The following is a 22,870-nucleotide window of genomic DNA, read 5'->3' on the forward strand; positions in this document are numbered from 1 at the left end:
CCAATACAATGTATCCCAATCGGCAAATTTTGTCTTTATAATTACTCTTATAGGATAGTTACCTTATCTAGTAAATGTAAGGCATTTACAACGCCTGGCTCCCCTTTCAGAGGTGTATTGCCATGTTTGTCCTTGATTTCTAGTACTTCTTTAAACATTTTGATAAACTTGTTTAGTTGATTTTCAGAAAGTTCATAGTTTGGACTGTGAAGAATATCATTCCGCGCTGCCCGTGCCTATAAAAATAAAACTTCAATATTTTAATTCTCATTTTAATTTGTTGCTAAAACACTCTATTTACAAATTAAGCAACTTTAAAGCCAATTCGAAAAGGCTTTTCTAGAATTGCACTTTAAAGGCTAAATATCAAAGAATGTTCAATTGAGATAACAACCAACAACAGATGATAACTGTGGTTGAGATGTTTACCTGTGCAAACGCATCTATTTTCCCATCGATGATAACTTCTCCAAGCATCATTTCTATATAAATGTTGTTTATACACATACTAAGTAAACCAGAGCAGTCGACGTCTTTAGCTGATTGTTTGTCTTTGTAGCCAGTAGTATTTATAAAGCATGTAGCAACACTCCATGGATCACTGCTCCATTTCTGGACATCCGTGTTCGTGAATGATGGATCTTGAAAGCGATGATTACAAACTATTTTATTATAAACGTTGCCACAAAATCCCCCATTTGGACACAATAGTCTTGACTTTTTTTTCTGAATCTTAGTACATAAACATTGATGTTTTCCTTGCCGTGGGCATTGATCTTGTTTATGTGGGAGAAGACTTCTCTCTGTACAAGTGTTGCATGTATTTCCAAGAGTTTTCATTAGATCATTATGATGTTTGGCAACAACCTTTTCGGAAAAATCCTCTAAACCTATTTTCAAATATTTTAACGCTAGAGCTCCTCTCATCCAATTTCTGTACACTTCTTGTGTTATCTGTCTTCTGTGGATAAGGTCTGTTTCCACTAAAATACATTGAAGAAAATTGCATCAATGATTTTCTGGTATCTGTCGAATTGGTATTAAATTAATTGCATTGTTTGCTTTTAAGATTTATCAGCTATTACCCAAACCTATTGAATAAATTAACGACTTTTATGTAAAGGACCTGATAGAGATTAAAACCAACTATTAATAGTGTCGGTATTACAAAAACAAAGATAACATTTATATATGTTTACCTTGTATTTGAACTGTTGTTTTAGATGAGACATTTCCAAAGTCAATTGTATATTCACCCTCGTCGTGTAGTTTTACATTCATGATCTTCAATTTGTGGGTAGTACCATTTGCTTGTATAACCTTTCTACCAGATGATTGTAGAATTCCCCCTTTGTATCGCCAAACAGGTTTACTCGTGAGAAGGTTCACCTTACACTCTATATCAATGTTTCTATTCTCGCTAACCTCAATTTTGGTAGGCAAATCAACGACCACACTTAATGCTTCATCTGTCAAATGAATTACATAATGATAATTAAACGAATCACACTTGATTTGTAATTAATTGCTTCGATCATTATGGAATAAACTGTTGCTAACATTCGCCAATGTTACCTGTCATACAATTACATTTCACTTAATCAATTACTATCTTGATTATTCCTATTTCGATTTTAACTGTTCAGTTACAAATTATATTTAAAAATGTTAGATTGCCAATCAAACTAAAGTTAAAGCCTAATCAAAGATCTCAATGTTATAATTAAATTTTTTGCTTTCTAGATATAAAAACTTGAAAGTTATAAATAGTAAATGCCATGGTAAGGTATAACTATTTCTTTATCTGTTTCTAAGCATTGAAACAGAACACGAGCATTATTGTTATAATTCGATTAAAGCGTACCTATAACAGTAAGTTCAGCTGTAGTTGAAATATGGCCACATACACACGAATATTGACCCGTATCTTCCAATGATGCACGGGAAATCGCTAACCAATGATTGCCATTCTTGCTCATGACCATAACATTATTTGAAATTTCAACCGGCTTGTTATCTTTCCTCCACTCAACATTTTCATCTGTTGGAAGGTTGAGTTTACATGTCAAAATAGCCGAATCATTGATGTAGACATATTTGTTCTGAAGTTCTTCAGTGAACATTTGGCCTGAAGTATATTATATTTTGTTTATAAGATTATAATTCAGCTATATCAAGTTATTGTTTATTATTACCCCTCACTTTTTGGAAATCTTAATTTCCCATAAGTCACTGGCAGTTATTCATACAATCAATGCAACTGAAGTACGTAAATAAAAAATGTGTACTGTTACATAGGTAATATTACTTTTTAGAGTATAAAATCGGGTCACTTGGTTTATTTTCTTAAACAAATATGGAAGCCATTCGTTTTTCTCTATTCAACCTCTTATTTTTCGAATTTCACCACGAAGGGCAATTACCAGATAACTTATTGAAAGACAGAAATTTTAGTTGTTTGCATCTTGAAAGTATTTCTCGTACTATTTGTCTTTTGGTTGAATTATTGATTGTTTTGAGTCCTCTTACAACTTGTAAGGCAAGGACAGTTGAGTTATTGTTAATCTTAGTTCAATTTTGTTACAGGTAGATTTAGTTGAAGTTTTCAGATCATTGCATTATTCGTTCGGGGTAATAAAATAAATAATAAATGGCTTTGTGAGAAACAGTAAAAATATCATCCCTCGTAAAAATACTGTTACCAGAGGCGTTATACTGCTTGTGTCATTATCAAATTGAAGAATGTCTCATATTTTATGATATACTTTGCATATAGCATATAATTGTATTATATATCATTTGATTGACCATGCATTGTATCAGTTTGACTCATGTTGAATACAAATTTAGAATATACACACTCACTTAATTTTATATTCGATCCTGGCTATCTAAAACAATAATATCGCTATAGCTAAAGATTAACACTATTTGAAAACTTGCATATAAACATGTTCATGAAGTAATGTATTTGGATACAAAATAACCATATGAATAAAATTAAATTCATACTGTAACACAAATACATACCATTGGTCTGGAGCTTTTGGTGGTTCTCTTCGCCAATCATACCATTCTCTGTAGCGACATCTACATCAATTGCAATTTTAAGATGTGTTTTAATATCATTTGTCTGTGTTATTTTGTCAATCAGTGTTTCGCTTAATTTCATTGATTTTGATTCAAATGAAAACATCATACGTTTACAATCAATATTAGCTTGGGCGTCTATGAGCGTTATCAACTCGAGTAATTGTTTGTGCAATAAATTCTTTTTCTCGTTGTAGGTATTGAATGTTAGGAAGGCACATTCGGCGTATTGTTCAATATCTTTCCTCTGATCATATATACATTGAATGGCTTTAACTCCTGGTTCAGTTAGATCAGATTTAAACAAAACTAATGTCACAGCACATAATTGAAGTGTGTCCCACGTATCAATGTCGTCATTGACATCATCTTTTTGAATTAATTGAAGAAACTCTGTTTCGTACTGGGTTTTAAAAGCATCTCTATTCTCATTTAGCACAATACCAATACTTTTTCCACATTTTGTCTCTTCCCTTTTAATTATGGCCTTCAATGCGATATGCGAAGCTTGTTCCAGTAATAATATATGATAAAGGTAGTGTTCATGCCCTCTAGTGATATCACAGCTCTTCTGTAACAATGATTAGAATAGTTTTAGAGGTTTGATTTCCTATGGATGAATTTCAAAATTCGATTTGATATTTCATTTTGTGCAACCTTGTCCGCTTTTTGCTTGAAAATACCATAAAATTCCGTTTGGATAATTCAAAAAATCAGCAAAACAAGCATATCAATAAGGTAAGAAAAAGTAATAACAATTATTTTGCAACTATATATTATGCGTAATCTATAAAGGAATGTAAATACAAAAATTATGATAAACATTACCGATGGTTCCATCTCATTTGTTTAAATTCCCATTTGTCTGATCAAGATGATATGTGACTGTCTCTGAAGATAGAACAATCATCAATATTTTATTTCACTAATAATAATAATAATAATAATAATAATAATAATTATAATAATAAAATGATAATAATAACAATAACAACAACAAAAATTTAAATATATGCATAAATTTAAATGTAAGTGTAACTTCTGGAGTTCAATAGTGCATTGTAAGAATTCGTTTAATGCATGTTCGGATTTGTAACAGTTGGTTGAAAATTCGGTATTTATTCGGGGTAATGAAATGATAATAAAACACATAGGTTTGTGAGAAACAGTTAAGATACCGTCCCTCGTAAAATTCTGAAACCATCAGCATTTCCCCGGGATGATAGTTTTATTGTTACAAACTTTTATGTCCTTTTTACAACCGACTTTGGTTTTAAACAACATTGTCTTGGATATCAATACTTTTAACAGTTCATACATATATTCTACAGTTTGTAATATAAAGTGTATATGGTTATCTGTCATATTTTCCTGTTGAAGAAGCTATTGTTTGAAATCGTTTAACCAAATAACCTATAAAAGTCAGTGAAATGTAACTCCACTACTTTACTGTTATATCAGCTCAAATAAGGTCACAAAATATTGTATCTCTGATTGAAACTTTTGAATTGCTATACTGAAGATTTTGCTACACATATTTTCATTCACAGTGACGTTTCCCGTGATATTTTCGTTACAGGGCAGTGTACTGTGTTTTTGTTTTTTATCTCGAACAATTTCAGAAAGACTGCAGTTAATTCATCGCCTGTATAGTTCATGTCAATTATAATATACCAAAAACAAACATGTATCTTGTATGAAATCTTTCCGTGAAAAATACAGTTTAAATGAAATGAAACAAAAAAAGATTATGTACCTCCGAAATTGTAGCTAATATTGTTTCTTGTTATGAACTTTTGTTAAATTTGTAGAGTATATGTCAATTACATAAGTCACGGGCCTTAACCCAACCATGTGTATAACTATAGAGAAAATGTTCAAAAACAATTTTTTTATTGTCCTCGTCAAATGATGCTGAAGGGTCGAGGGCATCCCAAACAGCATCTTACAATGTCATTTCATGTATAATTATAAACTGTATACAATGACAAAAAACAACAACAACAAACCCCCCCCCCACACAAAAACTTGCCCACCTTTGTTACATGAACCATTGGTAGAATTTTCTTTGCTAAAAGAAAAATATTTAAATATAAACTTAGTCTGAGGCGTCCTGAAAAATATTTTTGACAATTTTCCATTCTTTTTCAAAATCTGATAATGTATTTCTTTTGAAAGCTATATTTCTGATTAAATTTTATTAAAATTGAAGAAAAAATTTGAGTCTAGGGAATGTCAAAGTTCCATTTAAAAATCTACTTTAAAAAATGAACTGTTTTATTAATAGTAATGTATTATACAGTGGTATATTGTTTGTACCTAGGATAGTTTTTCTTTCATTCACTTGCATTTGTACATTATTTCTGTCGCATACTAATTTTACCTCTATTGAGAAGCCTAGATTGGAGTCTAGATGTATGAAACATGACCAAAAGAGATGCTCAATGCTTTCATTTTCTACATTACAATAAGAACAAAGTGGGGAGTCTTTCAATTTTAGTTTGAAAATGTACTCATTTACTGATAATATTCTATGTAGTATTCTAAATTGTAGCCATTGTGCACTAGTATTTTTGGTGTTGTTAAACGGCAAACTATAATAAGATTTCCATTTGTTTTGTTCAACTGAAAATTTATGTTGCCATTTAATCTGATTTGTTGGTTTTTCAGTGTTATTGTTAAATATTTTGTATATGGCATTGGTACCTTGTTTATTCTTAATAAAAAACAATTTCACTAACTAAACAGTATTCCTTTCTAATTAAAGGATTTAGATTTTTATTTCGTATACATTTAAATCAGGCGTAGTACTATTTATTTCAATCACAATGTTTTGAAGTGTTATGGGAAACATAAAGCAGGCCTAGTCTGAATAGCAGGAACTCGTTTTATATAGAACATCATTACTACTTATCAAGCTAGGTAAGTTGGTTTTACTTTTTATATAGAATTTAACTGTTGAAGATCTTGTCATGTGTACTGAGCAAATATTTAACAATGCATTTTCGTCAAAAGCACGCCAGATAAACTCTTAATTCTAAATATTCGTAACATTCCCCTTTTTGAACAGCAAAGTGATTTTAAAGTTTCTCAACAAAACATACATTATTTTATTAATTCTTGACAGATTTAAAAGGTAGGAAAATAAAAACCGAATATTTGCTTTGAAAATGACAACATAGCTCGTGTGTTATAGGAGGCGACGGACCACTTTTAAAAAGTGATCTTTAAAATAAGACATAACACCATTCGGTTGGCATTCACTTATTTATATGCATTGTATAACTTTAAGATACAATTAAGATTTTGCTGTAAATATCACATCTTTTGTAGCATAGAGTGATAGTTTATATAATATATACTTGTGATAAAATGAATGTGTTTCCAATGCATTTTCTTGTTTGTTTTACTTTTGTAAATGTGTGCTGGAACAATAAAAGTACTATCATGGCAGATATCTACTAACTTGCCATTTCAAACTTTAAAAATATTTTATTTGGTTATATCTTGGTTCTATTTCCACCTATCTAGCTTTCATGAAAATAAGTAGTTCTGATTTTCTCCGCAAATGGTTGACTACTTATCCGACATTATTTTTGAGCCGCGTTCGGAAACAATAATGGCGATTACGATGGTCATTCAATAGGTTCTGTTACTGGGTCAAAATTTTGTATCTGTTACGTTTTATGAGAATGGTGTATGCATCCCCTACCAAACTACATTTTTGTTATCTTTCGGTCCAGTTTAGAAAAGCTGAATAATAGTATTGTTTTAGGAATTGTTGCAGACACTGAAACATTGCGTTGCTAAGAGACGTATTTCTTTTACCAGAAGGTATATTTTAAGCCTTGAAAACAGAAACAAGTCGCAGGGACATACATCAAGCGCATAAGGAGCATGAGACTGTATGACGAGATTAATAAGGCAATTGAGCGTATTCTCCATTGGAACAAAAAAATAATCTCTGTACTATCCCTTTTTGAAATAAAAGACCTTTTTATCTTTTCGAAAAACACTGTTATCGACCCTTTTTGTAACTCAAACACATGCACACAACTTTAATCACCTGCCAGCAATGAAGAAATAGCCTGAAAATGGCGGTTTTTGTATGTTTTTAGAATACCATGGGCATACTATAGGCGGGCGCTGTTACTTTTGCTCCTTTGTGGGCAAATCGGGTACTCATCTGGAGCAAACCTTTCTTTGACCAAACGCTCGGTTAAAATGAAATGAATACGTCTTTCTGATATTGCAGTACAAATAAATCCGTAACCATGCTTTGTTATAACCTTCACAGCAGCAATGCTTGCCATGGGAAACGATGTTGAAGGCCTACCTAAACGGCAGTCATCCCTGAGACACCATTTCCTAGATTTTTAAGCTTTGACCCATCCAAATACCGTGCGCTTTGAAATGGCCAGAGGTCCATGTATGACAAACGAAATATTATATATATGCATTGCAGCAATATCATGTCTAATGCGACATAAAATATAGAATCATATTTCAGTATTGTTGTTCAGTGTACAAAATGTTAATGGTCTGTAAATTTGTCAGTGAACATGACTGCTATTGAACGCCCCAACAGCAAAATGTTCTTTAATAATATTTGGATAAAAGTATTGAATGATCATCGTTATACTATTATGAGTATGATGATGATAGCAACGGCGACGCTTATTATGATTAGGATGATGCTTATGATGAGTATAATGTTAATGATGACGTTAGTTATGATTAATTTCAGTTCAGAAAATTAGACAAAATGCTTTTTAAAAAATCGTGTTATTTTAAAATTGCCGTTGCAAAAAAAGTTACAAGAGTTTTCAATAATGATTATAACAATGGCTCGTTAAGCATTTGTTTGAATTAAACGTTTTAAGCACTTTAAATAGCAAGACAATGACAAAAGTATCCATGGTGAATGCAAATATCCATGCATTTTTACAAAAAAAGTGAAACAACAACAAAACAATTAAAACAATAAAACGAAACAAAACTTTGCAACGTTTTAAAGGAGGCCTTAAAAGAAATTAATATACGTAACAGTTATCTAAAGCGAGTAAAATATGGGTTACATTTTCCAAAAAAGGGCCCGGCAAAAAGAAACCGTTAGCTTTTTACATATAAATCACTAATATCGAGATGATTAACTAGGTGCTTGGGACGAAATAAGCCAAACATAGTATCCTTAGAGGGATTTGTTATTTGAAAGCTATACATAATCAAAGTTCAAATTGTAGGAGTGCAATTGATTGAAACACCCTCCATGTACACTGAGATGGGCATAATTTCAGTTTAACCTGGACAGGGTCAATATTTATTCAATGGGCATGATTGATATCACATTTGTAGCTCAGAACTTCGTAGTTTCACAAAGAGAGACACACGTGTTTTCCAATGAAAATGTATATAAATCGAGTGATCCCCTGGTTTGATTTTTCCTATCTTTATTTCTTAAATAATATATATCATTATGAACAATTGTACTAAAGTGAAGAGATATTTTTGAAAAAAAAATTCTTTATTATAGATTTATAGATTTCAATTCTTATATACCTTCTCATTGTTCATTGTCCTTATTTGAGATTTAATTACAGATTAAAGTAAATGCATATACATTGATCAATAAAAACGATTTTAAATTCACTCCAATCTCTTGAAAAACAACAATAGATGATACATATATGAAATAAGAATGGACGGATGTTCTGTAACAGCTTTATCTTCTTAACACAGGCACCATAAACCATAACTAAACATATTAAAATAAAAACTATTGCTTTTATATACAGATTTGTTGCACACGAGGTAAGCGCATCCATTTTGACTTTTTTCACCCATACGTATTTTGAGTTCAACATTATGAAGTCAGATACATTCCTCTTACTGACACAAGTTCAGAGAACTTTTATTTGCCAATATAACATGTACTAGATATAATCATCTAAATGTATATTTTGAAAAGTTCTACAAATCTGCGTCGACAGACATTGTTGAATATCAAACGGCGGTAACGATCGAAAGAATGTATGCACGTTTCAGATGAATGATGATGTTTAGTCTGCTTGTCTTCTGCTTGAGATTGATAGTTGTTTCGTCAGTTTGATAGTTATAGTTGTACGATAAATAAAATCAATGTTAATAAAATGTGCAAACACATTTAAATTGAATTTGTATTGAATTCCACAATTTCAATTTATTGCTGCAGCGTTAATTGCGATTTATTATCAACAGGCACATAAAATTTGTTTTAGTTGTCTTATTAATTGTTATTCAGTTTTATATCAGATATTTTTAGATCCACGAACTGCTAGTTATACCGACTGGTCACGTGATGGATCATATTGAAGTACCTTTCATAATATTATGTATAGAAACTGCCTGCTATAATTTGTCATACTAAGACTATATTGAGTTTCTGAAGGCGTTGTAGTTACAATACGTACCTTTACTCATGTGGCAAATACAATAATCATGGCTGTATAAACTTTGATAAGTTAGCGATTTATATTTTTCAAGAAGCTTTAACATCTTTCCTTTAATTCTTGCTTATGGCTAATTTACTTATGAAAGGTATCACCAGAACCCACGGGCGCTAATTCCATTAACTTTACATTTATCGGCCGTGAATAAAATCGGCCGAATAACATAATGTCCTAACCAATGATATCAAGTGTAAAGAAAGAAAAAACAAGCTAAGTTCTAAGTATCTTGAAAATGGCAGTGACAATACTTATACTGTTTATTGAACACGTTTAAGCTCCATACAAAGTTCTTAGTAACATACGTGTTTGTTCTCTCCATTCAAAAAACAAGCAAGCATGTTCTGTAAAAATTACTTAACTGTATCTACGTCGATACCGTTAAAATGGCTTGAGTTTGTTAATGAAGACTGTCTTTTTAGCTCGACTATTCGATTAGAATAAGTAGAGCTATTGTAGTCACCCGAGCGTCGGCGTCGGCGTCTGCGTCGGCGTCGGCGTAACCACTTATGTTAAAGTTTTTGTAATAGTTCAAATATTTTCAAAGTCCATCATTGACATATGGCTTTGAAACTTTGCACACTTGTTCACCATCATGACCCCAACCTGTAGACAGGAGGAGGTAACTCTATCAAGCATTTTGACAGAATTATGCCCCTTTTTTCGCCTTAAAATTTACGTTAAAGTTTTTGTAATAATTCAAATATTTTTAAAGTCCATTGACATATGGCTTTGAAACTTTGCACACTTGTTCACCATCATGACCCCAACCTGTAAACAGGAGGATGTAACTGTATCAAGCATTTTTTTTACCATCAAGCACTAAGAATAGTCGGGCGTTGCTGTCCTACCGACAGCTCTTGTTTCAATTTAAGGACGAACACACTTTTGTTACGCTCGATTTGAGTTTTAAGAGTTGTAACGGTAACAATTATGCAAACGTACCTAATTAGTCGAAAGAAAGTACATAGATCAGATTTCAACAGGATTTGTCCGCCATTTTCAAAAACGGACGGAGGATACTAGCCGCTTTAAATCGTGTTAAATCTATATTTATGGCGAATGTTAGTTACAACCGATCATTGAATTGTGGATATTAGAATACGGATCAAGTTATTATACCTTTATTCTTTTGAATAAATGTGTATTGTTATGAATAACAAGTTTTACAGTGAAGTACCCTTTCGGGCAAAATTTTCGGGTAATTTGACGTAGTTTTCGGAGAAATTGGCCATTTTCAACTACAGCTTAAGATTAGTTCTAGCCCATTTAGAAATAAAACAGTGGACAAGAAACAAAGTTTCAATCCCCTGACAAGTTTAAAAAGCATTTATTTTCATCAAATTAATACTTTTAGAACCTTGCATGTTTTGTTTCTTTTTCAAAATGCCCTATGAAAGATGCAAATTTATGCGATTTAGCTCAATTTCACGCATATATTCTGAAGAAAATAAATACTGTCAGAATACTCAAATTCATGCACCTAAACAATTGTTCTATGCTTAAGATTTATACTAATTTTCAAAGGGCTTTGTTTGTTAACAAAGTCACAGGCAATTTTTAAAAAACATGTATAAACCGTAGTAATATTACGCCCGTGTGATTATCACGCGACACCGGCCTTTCGTAGATATACTAGTCTCCGGTACGGTCGCTTCCGGTCTCCGGTCTCTCCCGGTCTTTTTTGACCGATATTTACGAGATACAGAATAAAAAAATTAATGTATATATACATGTCTTGGGAATACACTGAATGCAAAAAGTAATAAGTAAATAAAAAGATGAATAAATCAGTACACAAAGACATAATGAAAAAATAATGAAATGACAAAATAATCAATTAACTTAATAGATAAAAATAATATATATAAAATAATTCCTTAGATCTTTTTCGGTATATGAATATTTTTTATCATAATCACGTTAAATGGCGATTTTTTAACATTTTTAAAATGATAAAATACATGTATACTGTTATAAACGTGTGATACTATTCGCCGGTCTCAAGTAAATCCCGGTCAAAAGAGACCGAGAGAGACCGGGAATTACCGATAGGAGACCGGCGAATAGTACATCCCCCCGGCCTTTTATGTCTTTCTAACCGCAAAATACCATAACCTTACTGTGAATAAATAGTTAAAGGAAATAAAGTTTAATTTTGATCTCTTGCAACGAAAGGACATGACCTCTTGTTGCGTAACATTTTAAGTAAAATGTGAAAAAATAATTAATAATTATTAACTCTTCATGTTTTATAAAGCTGGAAATATCTGTAAAACAAGAAGGAAATACTTCTTTCCCACAAATTAATATATCCATTAAACTACCCTAGAATAATCACTCGTCCGGCTTGTCAATATGTATTTTCCTAAGATTATTCTAGTATTCATGTGTCAATCCAAAAATCGAGTTCGACCTTTACTTGAACACGACTTCGACGTTTTATTTATCAAACTTCGCCCAGCGCCCTCACTAATATGCGCGTTTTTGCTCCGCGCCCTCGTCATTTTAACTTGTTAATTCTGTCCGGCTTTCACTGGTTAAACTGCTGTTCGGATTTCAATGAAACTTCACAGAAGTTATCAATACTATCCCTTGTTTACATATCGTTGGCACGTCCCGCTGCACAAAATGGATGCCAGAGTGAAAGTAAGAAAAATGTTGTCCGGCTTTCACAGGACACTGCTGGTGGGATTTGAATTCAACTTCATAGGAGTCATCAGTTCAATCCCTAGATGTGCACATCGCACATAACGTTCCGTTTGACTTCACAAAAGACCACCCTAGCTAGAAATTGAAAAATATTGTCGACTTTTTACAGGTCAAACTGCTGGTGTAATTTATATCAATGAAACTTCACAGAGGTGATCAGTACCATCCATAGTTGTGCATTTCACCGGAACTTTCCGTCCGCTGCACGAAATGACCGCTAGGGCTATAAATAGTATAACTTTGTCAGGCTTTCGCAGGTTGAACTGCATGTGGGATTCAATGAAACTAGATAGTTGTGATCAGTACCATCCCTTCATATGCATTTGACCGGCACGTTCTGTTTCACTGAACAAACTGGGCGGCAGAGCTATAAATAGGAAAATCCTGTCAAGCTTTCACAGGTACTACTCCTGGCGGGATTTAATAAACTTCATAGAAGTAATCATTACCATCCCTTGTTGTGTATATCGCCCACAGCTTCCGCGTGGCTGTATATGAATATTTTTTGGTCAAAACCATACCATCTCTGTCCCTTCGTGTAAAGTTATTATTTTACTGGAAGATACGGAACTTAAAATGAATTAATATTAGGCGATAGTGTCTTAAGTAAGGGAGCAGGTCAAAACATATATATAGTTAAAAATGAAATCTAAAAAAATCGCCTTTTTGACAGTGCAAAGCCTATAGCTTACTTAATGTTCTGTGTTCAATTTTATCTTTAAAAAAAGCCTTTGTTCAAATTATATACCTTGAGACTAAATATTCTCCGACCCAGGGAGTCGTATTTTGTCCTTACAGTAAATACTTAAAAACGTCAAAAGGCTATATCGTAGATATATGGCACGAACCATCGCTTTAAGTGAAACTTCTTAAACTTTCTTCAAATTAAAGCAATTGTGTCAAAATTGGTCAGTAACAGGGGACATGTCTTTACCTTATTCGTTTATAGTAAAAACATAACAAATGCCCTTCCATTAAATGCCCCATCGGCTTATCGGATGCAAATTAACCCTCTTTCTGCATTGTTTGTAACTTTTTATCAGTGATAGACGGTCAATAAAAGCTAACTAAGTGCACTGTTTCTTCAAAACTTCTCTTAGAGAGTAAACAAAAGTACGCCAAATTTATGACCACCACTTGTAAGTTTTCTGTTTTTTAACTTAACTTTAAACATTTCACATTGGTGCTAAAGGTTCAGATTTATCATTTCTTGTAATTGCTTACCTGTTTTGATCCTGAAAATCAATTATTCAATACATGTGAAACGACTATATAGTATAATTTTTGATATATATTTTTATACCCCCGGTATATTTTAAATAGAAAGCGTATTTCTGTTTTGCTTTTATCACAGATAAAATGAAAAATCACATTTCTGTGTTTAATTGGCATATAAAACTATGATAAAAAAGCAATGACAGTGCTTGTTAAGTCTTATTTCGAATAAACGTGTACATAATCTAATAATTGCAGAGTTTCTGGAACAAACAATGTGAGAAAATTGTTTTCTGATTTCAAAGATGACACCAATTAGTTACTGACATAATGATATTTGACAATAACTGTGACTTCATATATATATTTGTATCTACCATAACTGACATATTTTGCATCTTCTATATTTAGATGACCTTTTTTTGTGAAATCAGGGAGGGGTTTGGTTTAGTTTTGCTTGGTGCTTTCACTTATTTGTGTTATTCAATATAAATGTTTGGTTGGACGTTAACTGGTTGTAACTCTTGTCCCTTAGAGCAGAAACTTACCATTGACCTCTGTTTAAACTCAATACTTGGAATTCTTTAAGTGTGTCACTAATTTAAGAGAAACGAAAGCTACGAAGTAATGGACAATGCTCATATTATGTCTAAGGAAACTGGAAATATAGATGGAGCCGTCATAGAAACAGCTAATCATAGTACCAGTACAAGACAAAGTTCAGATGAAACTAATGTTTATGATTCTGATGTTACTGATTCCTGTGAATAATGTTCTCTTTCCTCATGTGAAACTGTAAATGGATAGTCTTGAAGGGAAAAGAGGTCAAGGCCAAATCCTACTCATAAACTTTTATTAAAAAGAGATCAAAACAGTTTTGGTCAATGCTGGAAAGGACGACATGTGTTGTGTATCGTCATCAAAGAAATGTTAAGATCACTGTTCTCGTTCACTGCTCCCGTTCAACAATACAAACATGCAATGCAAGATTGTGTTTTAAATGCGTAAGAAAAATGATTCTAATCCACCAGTACACTGGACACTGTTTCAGACCTTAGTCAATTAAGAATTACTATTTAAGGTGACAACGGAGTAAATTATCACTAAAAATACCTAAAATGAGATTTTTTGCTAAGTAGATTTATTAATCTTTTCTAAATACATTGAATTTCATGATTTAATTTGGAAGCAGTTAGTCTAGATACTATGTTTTTAAACGTTTAAAAACGATACCTATAACATTTTATCTGTTATGCGCGTAACCTGTTAATTATCCATAACGCGCCGCCCCCTATTGAGGCATCAATGAGGAAAATCGGTAGTTCCATATATCCATGAATTACCGGTGTATTTGTTATTAGTCGATACTACTCGTTATACATGTATCATAAAACACTGTACATCTTTTATAAATATTTGAACATTATATCGCCTACCATTTAAGTAGCCATTTTATAAATTAGGAAATTGTTGGCCCAAGATGTAACAAAAAAATTAGCATAGCGGTAAATCGCACGCATATGGAGATGGTTAAAACAATGTAGCTGTCTTTATCCATAATGTGTGAAATAATTATTTATTTATCCCGTAACCTGATAGACATTATATTGAGTTTATGAACTTAAGTACGGATTCAAGAGCTTGCTTTACATTCAACCTCGTTTTATAACAATGTCAAAAGAAACAGACAACATTTTTATGTGAACGCTTTACAATTATTTTTGCGATATCTTCGGATGATTAATTCTTTATGAATCAATAAAACAGATATCAAAATATATTTTCAGTGAACCGTTTGAATATATTGTTCACCAGTAAATCGAGCACAATTTATTATATGTCCCAAAGGAAACTGAATCTATGTATGCCGTGCATAAATAAAATTCGGGATAATAAAAGTCAAGAACGTCAAATCATATTGATCGAGAAATACCTTTTATTTCTATTAAATTGTGTCAAGCATTTGTATGAACTGATCGGACAAAAATATATAATATCCTGTTCTTATTTATACAACGTACCATAAACGGACTTTAAAAGTCAGTTTTTCGTTATTTTAAATTATATTTTAACGGAATTTCATACACGAATACACAGGTATTAACGAATACATTGATATAATAATGTTATAATAATGATGATGATGCTAGATAATAATAAATTGAATGTGAAACAATTAGATTACCCGAAAGCAGTACGAACGTAAAATGCGTTCCATTTTACCCCACTGAGAGCCTCAAATTTTACCGATAGTCACGTGACATGTGCGACAGATACCAGACGGACAGTAAATCACGTAAAGATTTGAAGAAATTCTGTTATAAAATGATATTTATCAGCAACTTTTTAATTGGTCGGATATAACTGGGCCATAACAAGTTGTTATAGTATGTTACCGCACCGTGTCACCCCCTTTAGTGTGATATTTGTGTGTTATGCAATAATTTAACGGAAAACGTATTGGTCTGAGAAAAAACAGCCGATTTATGACACTTCATTTGATGCGCATCGGACTAACTTTGAATCGGCATAACTTTTTTAATAAACAAGCAATTAACATGCGGTATAAAGCACATGAAAGGGAATTCAATTACGAAGGGAACCGTGTCATGGATTTTTGTTTGCTCAATCAGCGACTTAGTTATCTTTAATTACATAATATGTATTGTGAAAAAAGTCGCATAAAATGTTTGACGTTACGTAATATTTTTTTGAGAATAGATAGAAAAAAAACTGAGACACGGTTCCCCAGATTTATAATAATATTTATATTACAAGAGTTTGATGACAAAAAAATGACTTTGATATGACCTTATAAAATTATAGAATTTTTTTATCAAAATCAATAATTTACAAAGGCATTTTTTTCAAATATGTTATTTTTTTATGAAGATCAAAGACATTTAATGCATAAAATTTAAATAAAAAACAATTATTACTAAAATAAGTTGGTTTAAATGACATTTATGGTAGTACCACGGAAAGTGTCTGTTGTCGCCTTAAGACTAGAATTTAATGTGCCTGTAAAATTGATGAACTTTCAATAGTGGGAAATAAAACCAAGTCGTTTCTGTTCATTTTCATTGTGAAATGTACTGAATGTTTGTATTTTTAATTCATATTAACTAAAATCTATAAGATGCAAATTTGATTTTATGACAAAATTTAGAAGGAAAAAACATTATATCAAGTAAGTTATACCTTATTAGACGTATTGCATGAACATGGATTACCATGTGGTCACATTGTCACATTGCTATGTTTACAAACAATTTTAACATAATGTTATTTACACAATAAATTATCCCCTTTCTTCAAATTTGAATTACTGCTATCAATTGATTTTTAAATTATAAGAACCAATTGTTTTATACATTTTGATTTTATCTTTCCTAGAATGATAAATTATTTATTCTATTTCAAATTGTTTTTATTGTTATAGAACAACATTTTACATCGAATATAATATTTTGAAAATTTCTCCCCGAAAAGTTAAATTTTTTTATAGAAAACCACAATTATAACCTCTCTTTTAAACGTAGGCCGGGTCCTAAACAATTAAAGCTAACACTAAGATATTTGGCATTAAAATTTGTTTTGATGACCTCTACCAAGTGTGTTCAATTGTAGCCCTGGGGTTCAGTTAAACATAATATCGGTGGGTTCATGGATATCCCTTACTTGTATATAGTTGAAGCTCATATAATGAAAGTCAAAGCTTATATTATTTAGGATCAAGAATTTTATAATGGACCTCTACCAAATTTATTCAAATGATAGCACTGCGGTCTAAATTAGTTTCATTGCGAAGATGGGTCATGTGTTTCCATGTAGGTTTATACAGAAACAGCTTAAAAATTCTTTTTTCTCTAAAGAGCTAAGATATTCGGCATAAAACATTGTTTACCAAGTTTGTTCAAAATTAAACCTGCCTAATAGGGTTAAAAAAAACCTTATTTGTATACAGAAAACACTTAAAATATATTTATCAAGCCTTGACGATAATACAAATCTGATATAAATTTGTCAGAAATTGTGTCTTGTGGACCTCTTACAATTTTCTTCAAATTATAATTCTGAGGCATAATCCGGGTCACCGCGAGGATCATTGGTCTTCCTATTGGTATATAGTTCAAACTTAAGGAATTCAACTTCTCTAATACCATGAATGTAAATTTGTCACACAATTTCGCGATCTTGTAAAATTAATAATAAAAAAATCGGATAGGCCATACATTTTAATTAGATCGTTTATATTAAATATAATATACTTAAATCTATTTCTCATACATTTTTATAGATCTTTTTAAAAATAGTGTTATTGTTTATTTATTATGTGATTGTTAGTATATTTGTATATATAGAATTTGTGTTTGTAAATACTTTGTTACTAATATTGAATTGACTACATTGATTTGCAATTATTTATCTGGGTTATTTTTGTAAAAAATTGATAGAATAGATATACGAGGGGTGTCCCAGAATTACGTGGACTTTTGCTATTATAACTTTTTTATTTTTTAATGCATTTTTTAGCAAATTTGTACACAATACCTTTAACATATCCTTAATGAATATGTCCATTATTTTTAAATTTCTAACATTGCTTCTCTATATTTTACGTCGCTATAGAAACGCAGTATACGCAGGGCGGGGCAGTCCAATATTTTGTAATAATAAGTTGTCTTTACTTTCGTATATCTTGCGTATTTATACCTAATAAAAGGCGCGACGTCGTAAGCATATGCAGTGACGGCATATGAACGTTCAGTTGAAATTTTGACGTCATAGCTGTTTCCGTTATTGTTTACCAGCGGACAACTGACAACCGTTGCTCTTGGATATTTAACAAAAAATGACGTCCACGGATTACGCGGAAAATCGGACTATCATCAAGTTTTGTGTTAATCTTGGGGAGACGCCAACACAGACGCAGGAAATTTTGAAGATTGCAAAAGTGAGACCTACTGTTTGTCGATCACTCGTTTTCAAGTGGCATAAGTGTTTTCGAGACGGCCGAGAGGACATTGAAGACGACAAAGCTCGTGGGAGAAAGTCAACGTTGGCTGCGGCTTCAATTAAGGAAGTCAATGACGTCATAGATCGGGACAGGCCTTACTCCAAGGTCAATGCTGAGTACTATTCAAGGGTAAGCAATAATTTTGTGTTTAAAATAATGATTTTTAAAAATTAAGCTAATCACAATTTATTATTTTAAACGTAATTTATCCGCTTCAGCTTTTAAGAAAGTGAACTCAAACTGCTATAGTAAGCAGTGCGCATGAAAAGTTATTTCTCTTGTTAACGCACATTGTCTGTGCGTACAAAATTGACTCCACAATAATAATAATAATAATAATAATGATAATAAAATGAATAATAATAATAAAAATGATAATAATAAAAATAATAATGATAAATAATAATAATAATAATAATAATAATAATAATAATAATAATAATACGGCGTCAGCATTATCACCGTCGTCTTTAACACTATTATCGTAACAAAAGTTAATAGTATGCTTTATTATTATTATACAGGGCGGTGTACGACCAGTGGATATATCGACACCATAGGTGTATTGAGTTAGGCGGCGACTATGTTGAGAAAAACTGACATTCGACGCCACGCATTTATTAACAACTAGCGACGCCACCGGAATGACGTCGTAACGTCGGAATGGACTGCCCCGCACCCGCTACCCCTTGTCTCATTACCCTGCCCACAGACACTGATCCAGTTGCCGGACAACTTTGAAATTTTTTGTACTAATGCAATAAAGTTGCATTTTGTTCATGTTAATTTTGTTTGTTTTTATTTTCAGTAGTTTTTGAGTTACAGCAAAAGTCCACGTAATTCTGGGACACCCCTCGTATTCAAATAGATATTTAGAAAACTTTCTTTGTCTTTGAATAATTTTTGTTTACATTGAAATTGATATTTAGAAAACCTAAGGCTCTTATTACTGCGTTTATTGTTTACATTGTGTAACAGTGTATTGAATTCATATATACATAAAATCTACTTCTGATCTTTCTGTCTGTTACTCTCCTGAACTAACAAATTAACACCCAGTACCAATTCGCGTGAAAGTATGTGTGCTTGAGTTGAAAGTAAGTGCTATCGTGTCTTTGTTTCGGTTTGTTTTGTTTTTGGCGTTTGTTTGGTTGGTAAGTTATTTGGTTAGACGGTGTAGCATTGTCAAGTCATTGGTAATTGATTAACAGAATCAATTATTGATATTTTTCGTTACATAAAATTACTTAGATTTTTTCCCTCAGACATTTTGATTTGAACTGTCATTTTTTTTTGATATATTGCTTTTAAATTATCCAAGTACTGGTTATATCCAGGAATTACATTGTAATTATTATTCTGCATTTTTTTGTAAATTGATTGGTGAGTACTGTTAGTTGCCAGGACTTTTAAAGAGATACATGAAGCAGATAATAATAATAAATGTGTGATTTAAGTAGGTGTTGACTGGGTATCAGTGGTTTTCATAGAAGGGTCAATAAAGAATAAACCAGTGAACTGGGGGCTGAGACTGGTGGTCTTATTGGTGGATAAGAAGAGTTATTTTAAATCTAGATCATAATATTGACATAAAGAACAGGCGATGAAGGTTATTAAGCCTGCATATCACAGATAAGTTGCCAGAAATCAATTTGAAAAAGCAGGCAACATATCATAACGTGATTATACAGTATTCAAATGGACTACTGTACCATCCAAGCATGGAAAACAAGGGAGAAAGAGCTAGAACTAAGTACCACAAACCATGTAGGCATATTTTTGCCATCAATAACCATATAATTATCGCGGTAACGATCTGACAAACTACTTACTTTTCGTGTTAACACGATAAATAACATATATTTATCAGGCTAACTAGATGTGTTTTCTGTTATATAAATAAAGTATCTTACTTCCAAAAACACTAAAACGTCCCCAGTCTAGCTAACACTTACCAGTTAAATAACATATATTTAATTTATCTGTTTATCCGTTAAATTTTTGTGTATGATAATCTAAGTGTCAGATAAGTCATCTATGTTACTAGATAAATATTTAGTTAAACAATAATGTGGAAGATTTCGGACATATCCCTTCGTTTCTTAGTATTATTTAACACATTCAGTGGTAATCTAGAAAAGTTTTCTGTTACGCGTTAAATAACAGATAATTATATTATGATCTACATAAATGCTGTATAAGTTAGTTAATAAGAAAAATATCAGATAATTGTCTGTATATCTAGATAAATTTTCAGGAAACAGACACAAGGGATATCGGAAATATTCCGCATTACATATTACCTGAACATTTATCTATATAAATTTTCATTGAAAAGATAAAAAACAGATTTTCTACGGAAGCGTATCAGGGCCTACAGTTAGTGAGATGTTTTTCGCAAAGTCGACTTATTTTTATTCGCATTGATACGATGTTTTTGCATTTCTCAATAAAATTTACTGACAAAGATGAGAAGGTTTTAGGAATTGCAACTAAATTTTTCTCGATATGCTTGAAGCTTTTGTCTCTTCGACAAAAATCCTGTCGAAACTTCTTGATTTCACGACTTTGCTGAAATATTTAGTAAGTCGCAAATACGTTACTCGCATTGACAAATAGCTCACGTGATTCAACAAAGTTTTTTTTGCAATGATTAAAAACTTCTACGTATTTCGTATTAATCATAACGTCTTCATGGAATGTTTTATGTATTACGTATTAATCATAACGTCTTCATTGAACGTTTTTGGTCAAAACGAGAAGAAACAAGTTGACATGACGTGAAATTTTTAGATAAGTGAAGGCCCTGATAAGCTTCCGTAATTTCCGAAACATTCCGCATTAGCCATTAATTGAAAATTCATCTAGATAAATTTTCAGTAAACAGACACAAGAAATATGTCAAAAAAATTCCTATTTACCTTTCATATATAAATTTTCATTTATACAATAATAGATAAAAGATAAGATTTCCGAAACATCCCGCATTATCTATTTACTGAAAATTTATCTAGATAGATATGCAGTTAACAGATAGCCGACAAGAAACGCTATGGACATGAAACCAACATTCATTATTAGCTTTTGACTAAAAATTTATCTAGATAAATTTTTAGTTAACAGATAAAAGACAGGAAACGCAAGGGATATGTACTCCCTTTATTTATTAATTAGTCGTCGCTACTAGACACTTTTGGGTGCGGGCGATGGTGCGTTTTGTTGATTTATCTTTGATTTATACAGATTTTTTTTTAGTTTGATTGTTAAGAAAACTACTTAAATACACACTTTCGAATCTTTTCCTGGAACCAATCAGTACTGAGTAATGGGTGCTTTAGAAAAAAAAGACTTGGCCCTGACGGGGTGAACCCAAGCGACTAGCGATTTCTAGAAAAACTATCCCACGCGTTAATCACTTGGCAATGCCGCGACTGATTTATCTTTTTTTTCTTCATAATTTACATAAAAAAGTATTTCGTTCTTTAATGTCGAAAACATTAACTAAAATATTACGTACCTTGCTATTACCGTCCAATCATGATAAATGTGAAGTGTCAGTTGTGGGTTAAAACATTTAAGTGTTTGTCATGAAACATAATTAAATTCAAACGCAAGTTTAGTTTTGACCAGATTATGTTTGAAACGTGCCTTGCATACGTCCAGCTGAAGGTGAACACACAAACATGTATAAAATCGTCGCATTATCATTACATATCATGTAAGTTACTTTATGCCTTTAAAGTAATTTTGTTAATTATTTAAACACAATACACTTTACGACAATTCAATGCAATACTGCTCTGATAAGGTAAAATTAGGAAATAGATATCATTTCTGAGTGCATTGTTGTAGAATAATGCACGGTTTGAGTTCAAATGCGTAGTAATATAATCAAGAAGGCCGATAGGACTAAAGTATTTGAACGACATACGTGCATTATTATACAATAATGATAGAAGAATTAATATCTATTTCCATTCTAACACGTCAAGAAAAAATATAATTATTATTATTAAGTTGGACTTTATGTTTGGTGGTTAGATTTGTTTTTACCTCAGAGTTTCCAATAGAAACGATCTTTAAAGGCTGTTCCTGTGGGTTGAAACAACACTGCCGTTAAATCTACCGTGTGTAGAATAACGAATTTTGAAAACGTTGATAAAACTTTGTTTGTTTATTTTATTTCAATTTATAACTTTTCAAGCGAAATACATATTATTAAAAGTTGAATAAATGTAAAACTTAACTCGTTTGCGACATTAAAATAGCGTACTTGATTTGATTGTTTTACACTTGATGTTTGGCGCTACATTGTGACGTCATGTAAACAACACTTTTAACGTCTGTA

The 22,870-nt window shown here is 31.8% G+C and overlaps 1 protein-coding gene across 1 annotated transcript; it reads right to left on the minus strand.

Moving 5' to 3' along the window:
- Window positions 1-47: 47 nt before the first annotated feature.
- LOC132732915 (uncharacterized) lies at window positions 48-22,175 on the minus strand. The gene is made up of 7 exons (XM_060719443.1): window positions 22,040-22,175; window positions 3,919-3,981; window positions 3,031-3,661; window positions 1,865-2,128; window positions 1,200-1,469; window positions 430-983; window positions 48-236 (listed from the first exon to the last, which is right to left on the minus strand). Exons 2-7 carry the CDS (start codon window positions 3,928-3,930, stop codon window positions 48-50), a joined length of 1,920 nt encoding a protein of 639 aa, XP_060575426.1. The 5' UTR covers window positions 3,931-3,981; window positions 22,040-22,175.
- Window positions 22,176-22,870: the final 695 nt, after the last annotated feature.

The sequence above is a fragment of the Ruditapes philippinarum genome, unplaced genomic scaffold (genome assembly GCF_026571515.1).
Source record: "Ruditapes philippinarum isolate M1 unplaced genomic scaffold, ASM2657151v2 ctg2619_1_1_1_1, whole genome shotgun sequence".
Classification (NCBI taxonomy): domain Eukaryota; kingdom Metazoa; phylum Mollusca; class Bivalvia; order Venerida; family Veneridae; genus Ruditapes; species Ruditapes philippinarum.

Excerpts from the sequence above, each read along its gene's own strand:
- LOC132732915 (XM_060719443.1), bottom strand. Across the intron at positions 2,129-3,030 it reads CCAAAAGCTCCAGACCAATG|GCCAAATGTTCACTGAAGAA; the intron begins GTATGTATTTGT and ends AATATACTTCAG. Across the intron at positions 1,470-1,864 it reads AGCTGAACTTACTGTTATAG|ATGAAGCATTAAGTGTGGTC; the intron begins GTACGCTTTAAT and ends TTCATTTGACAG.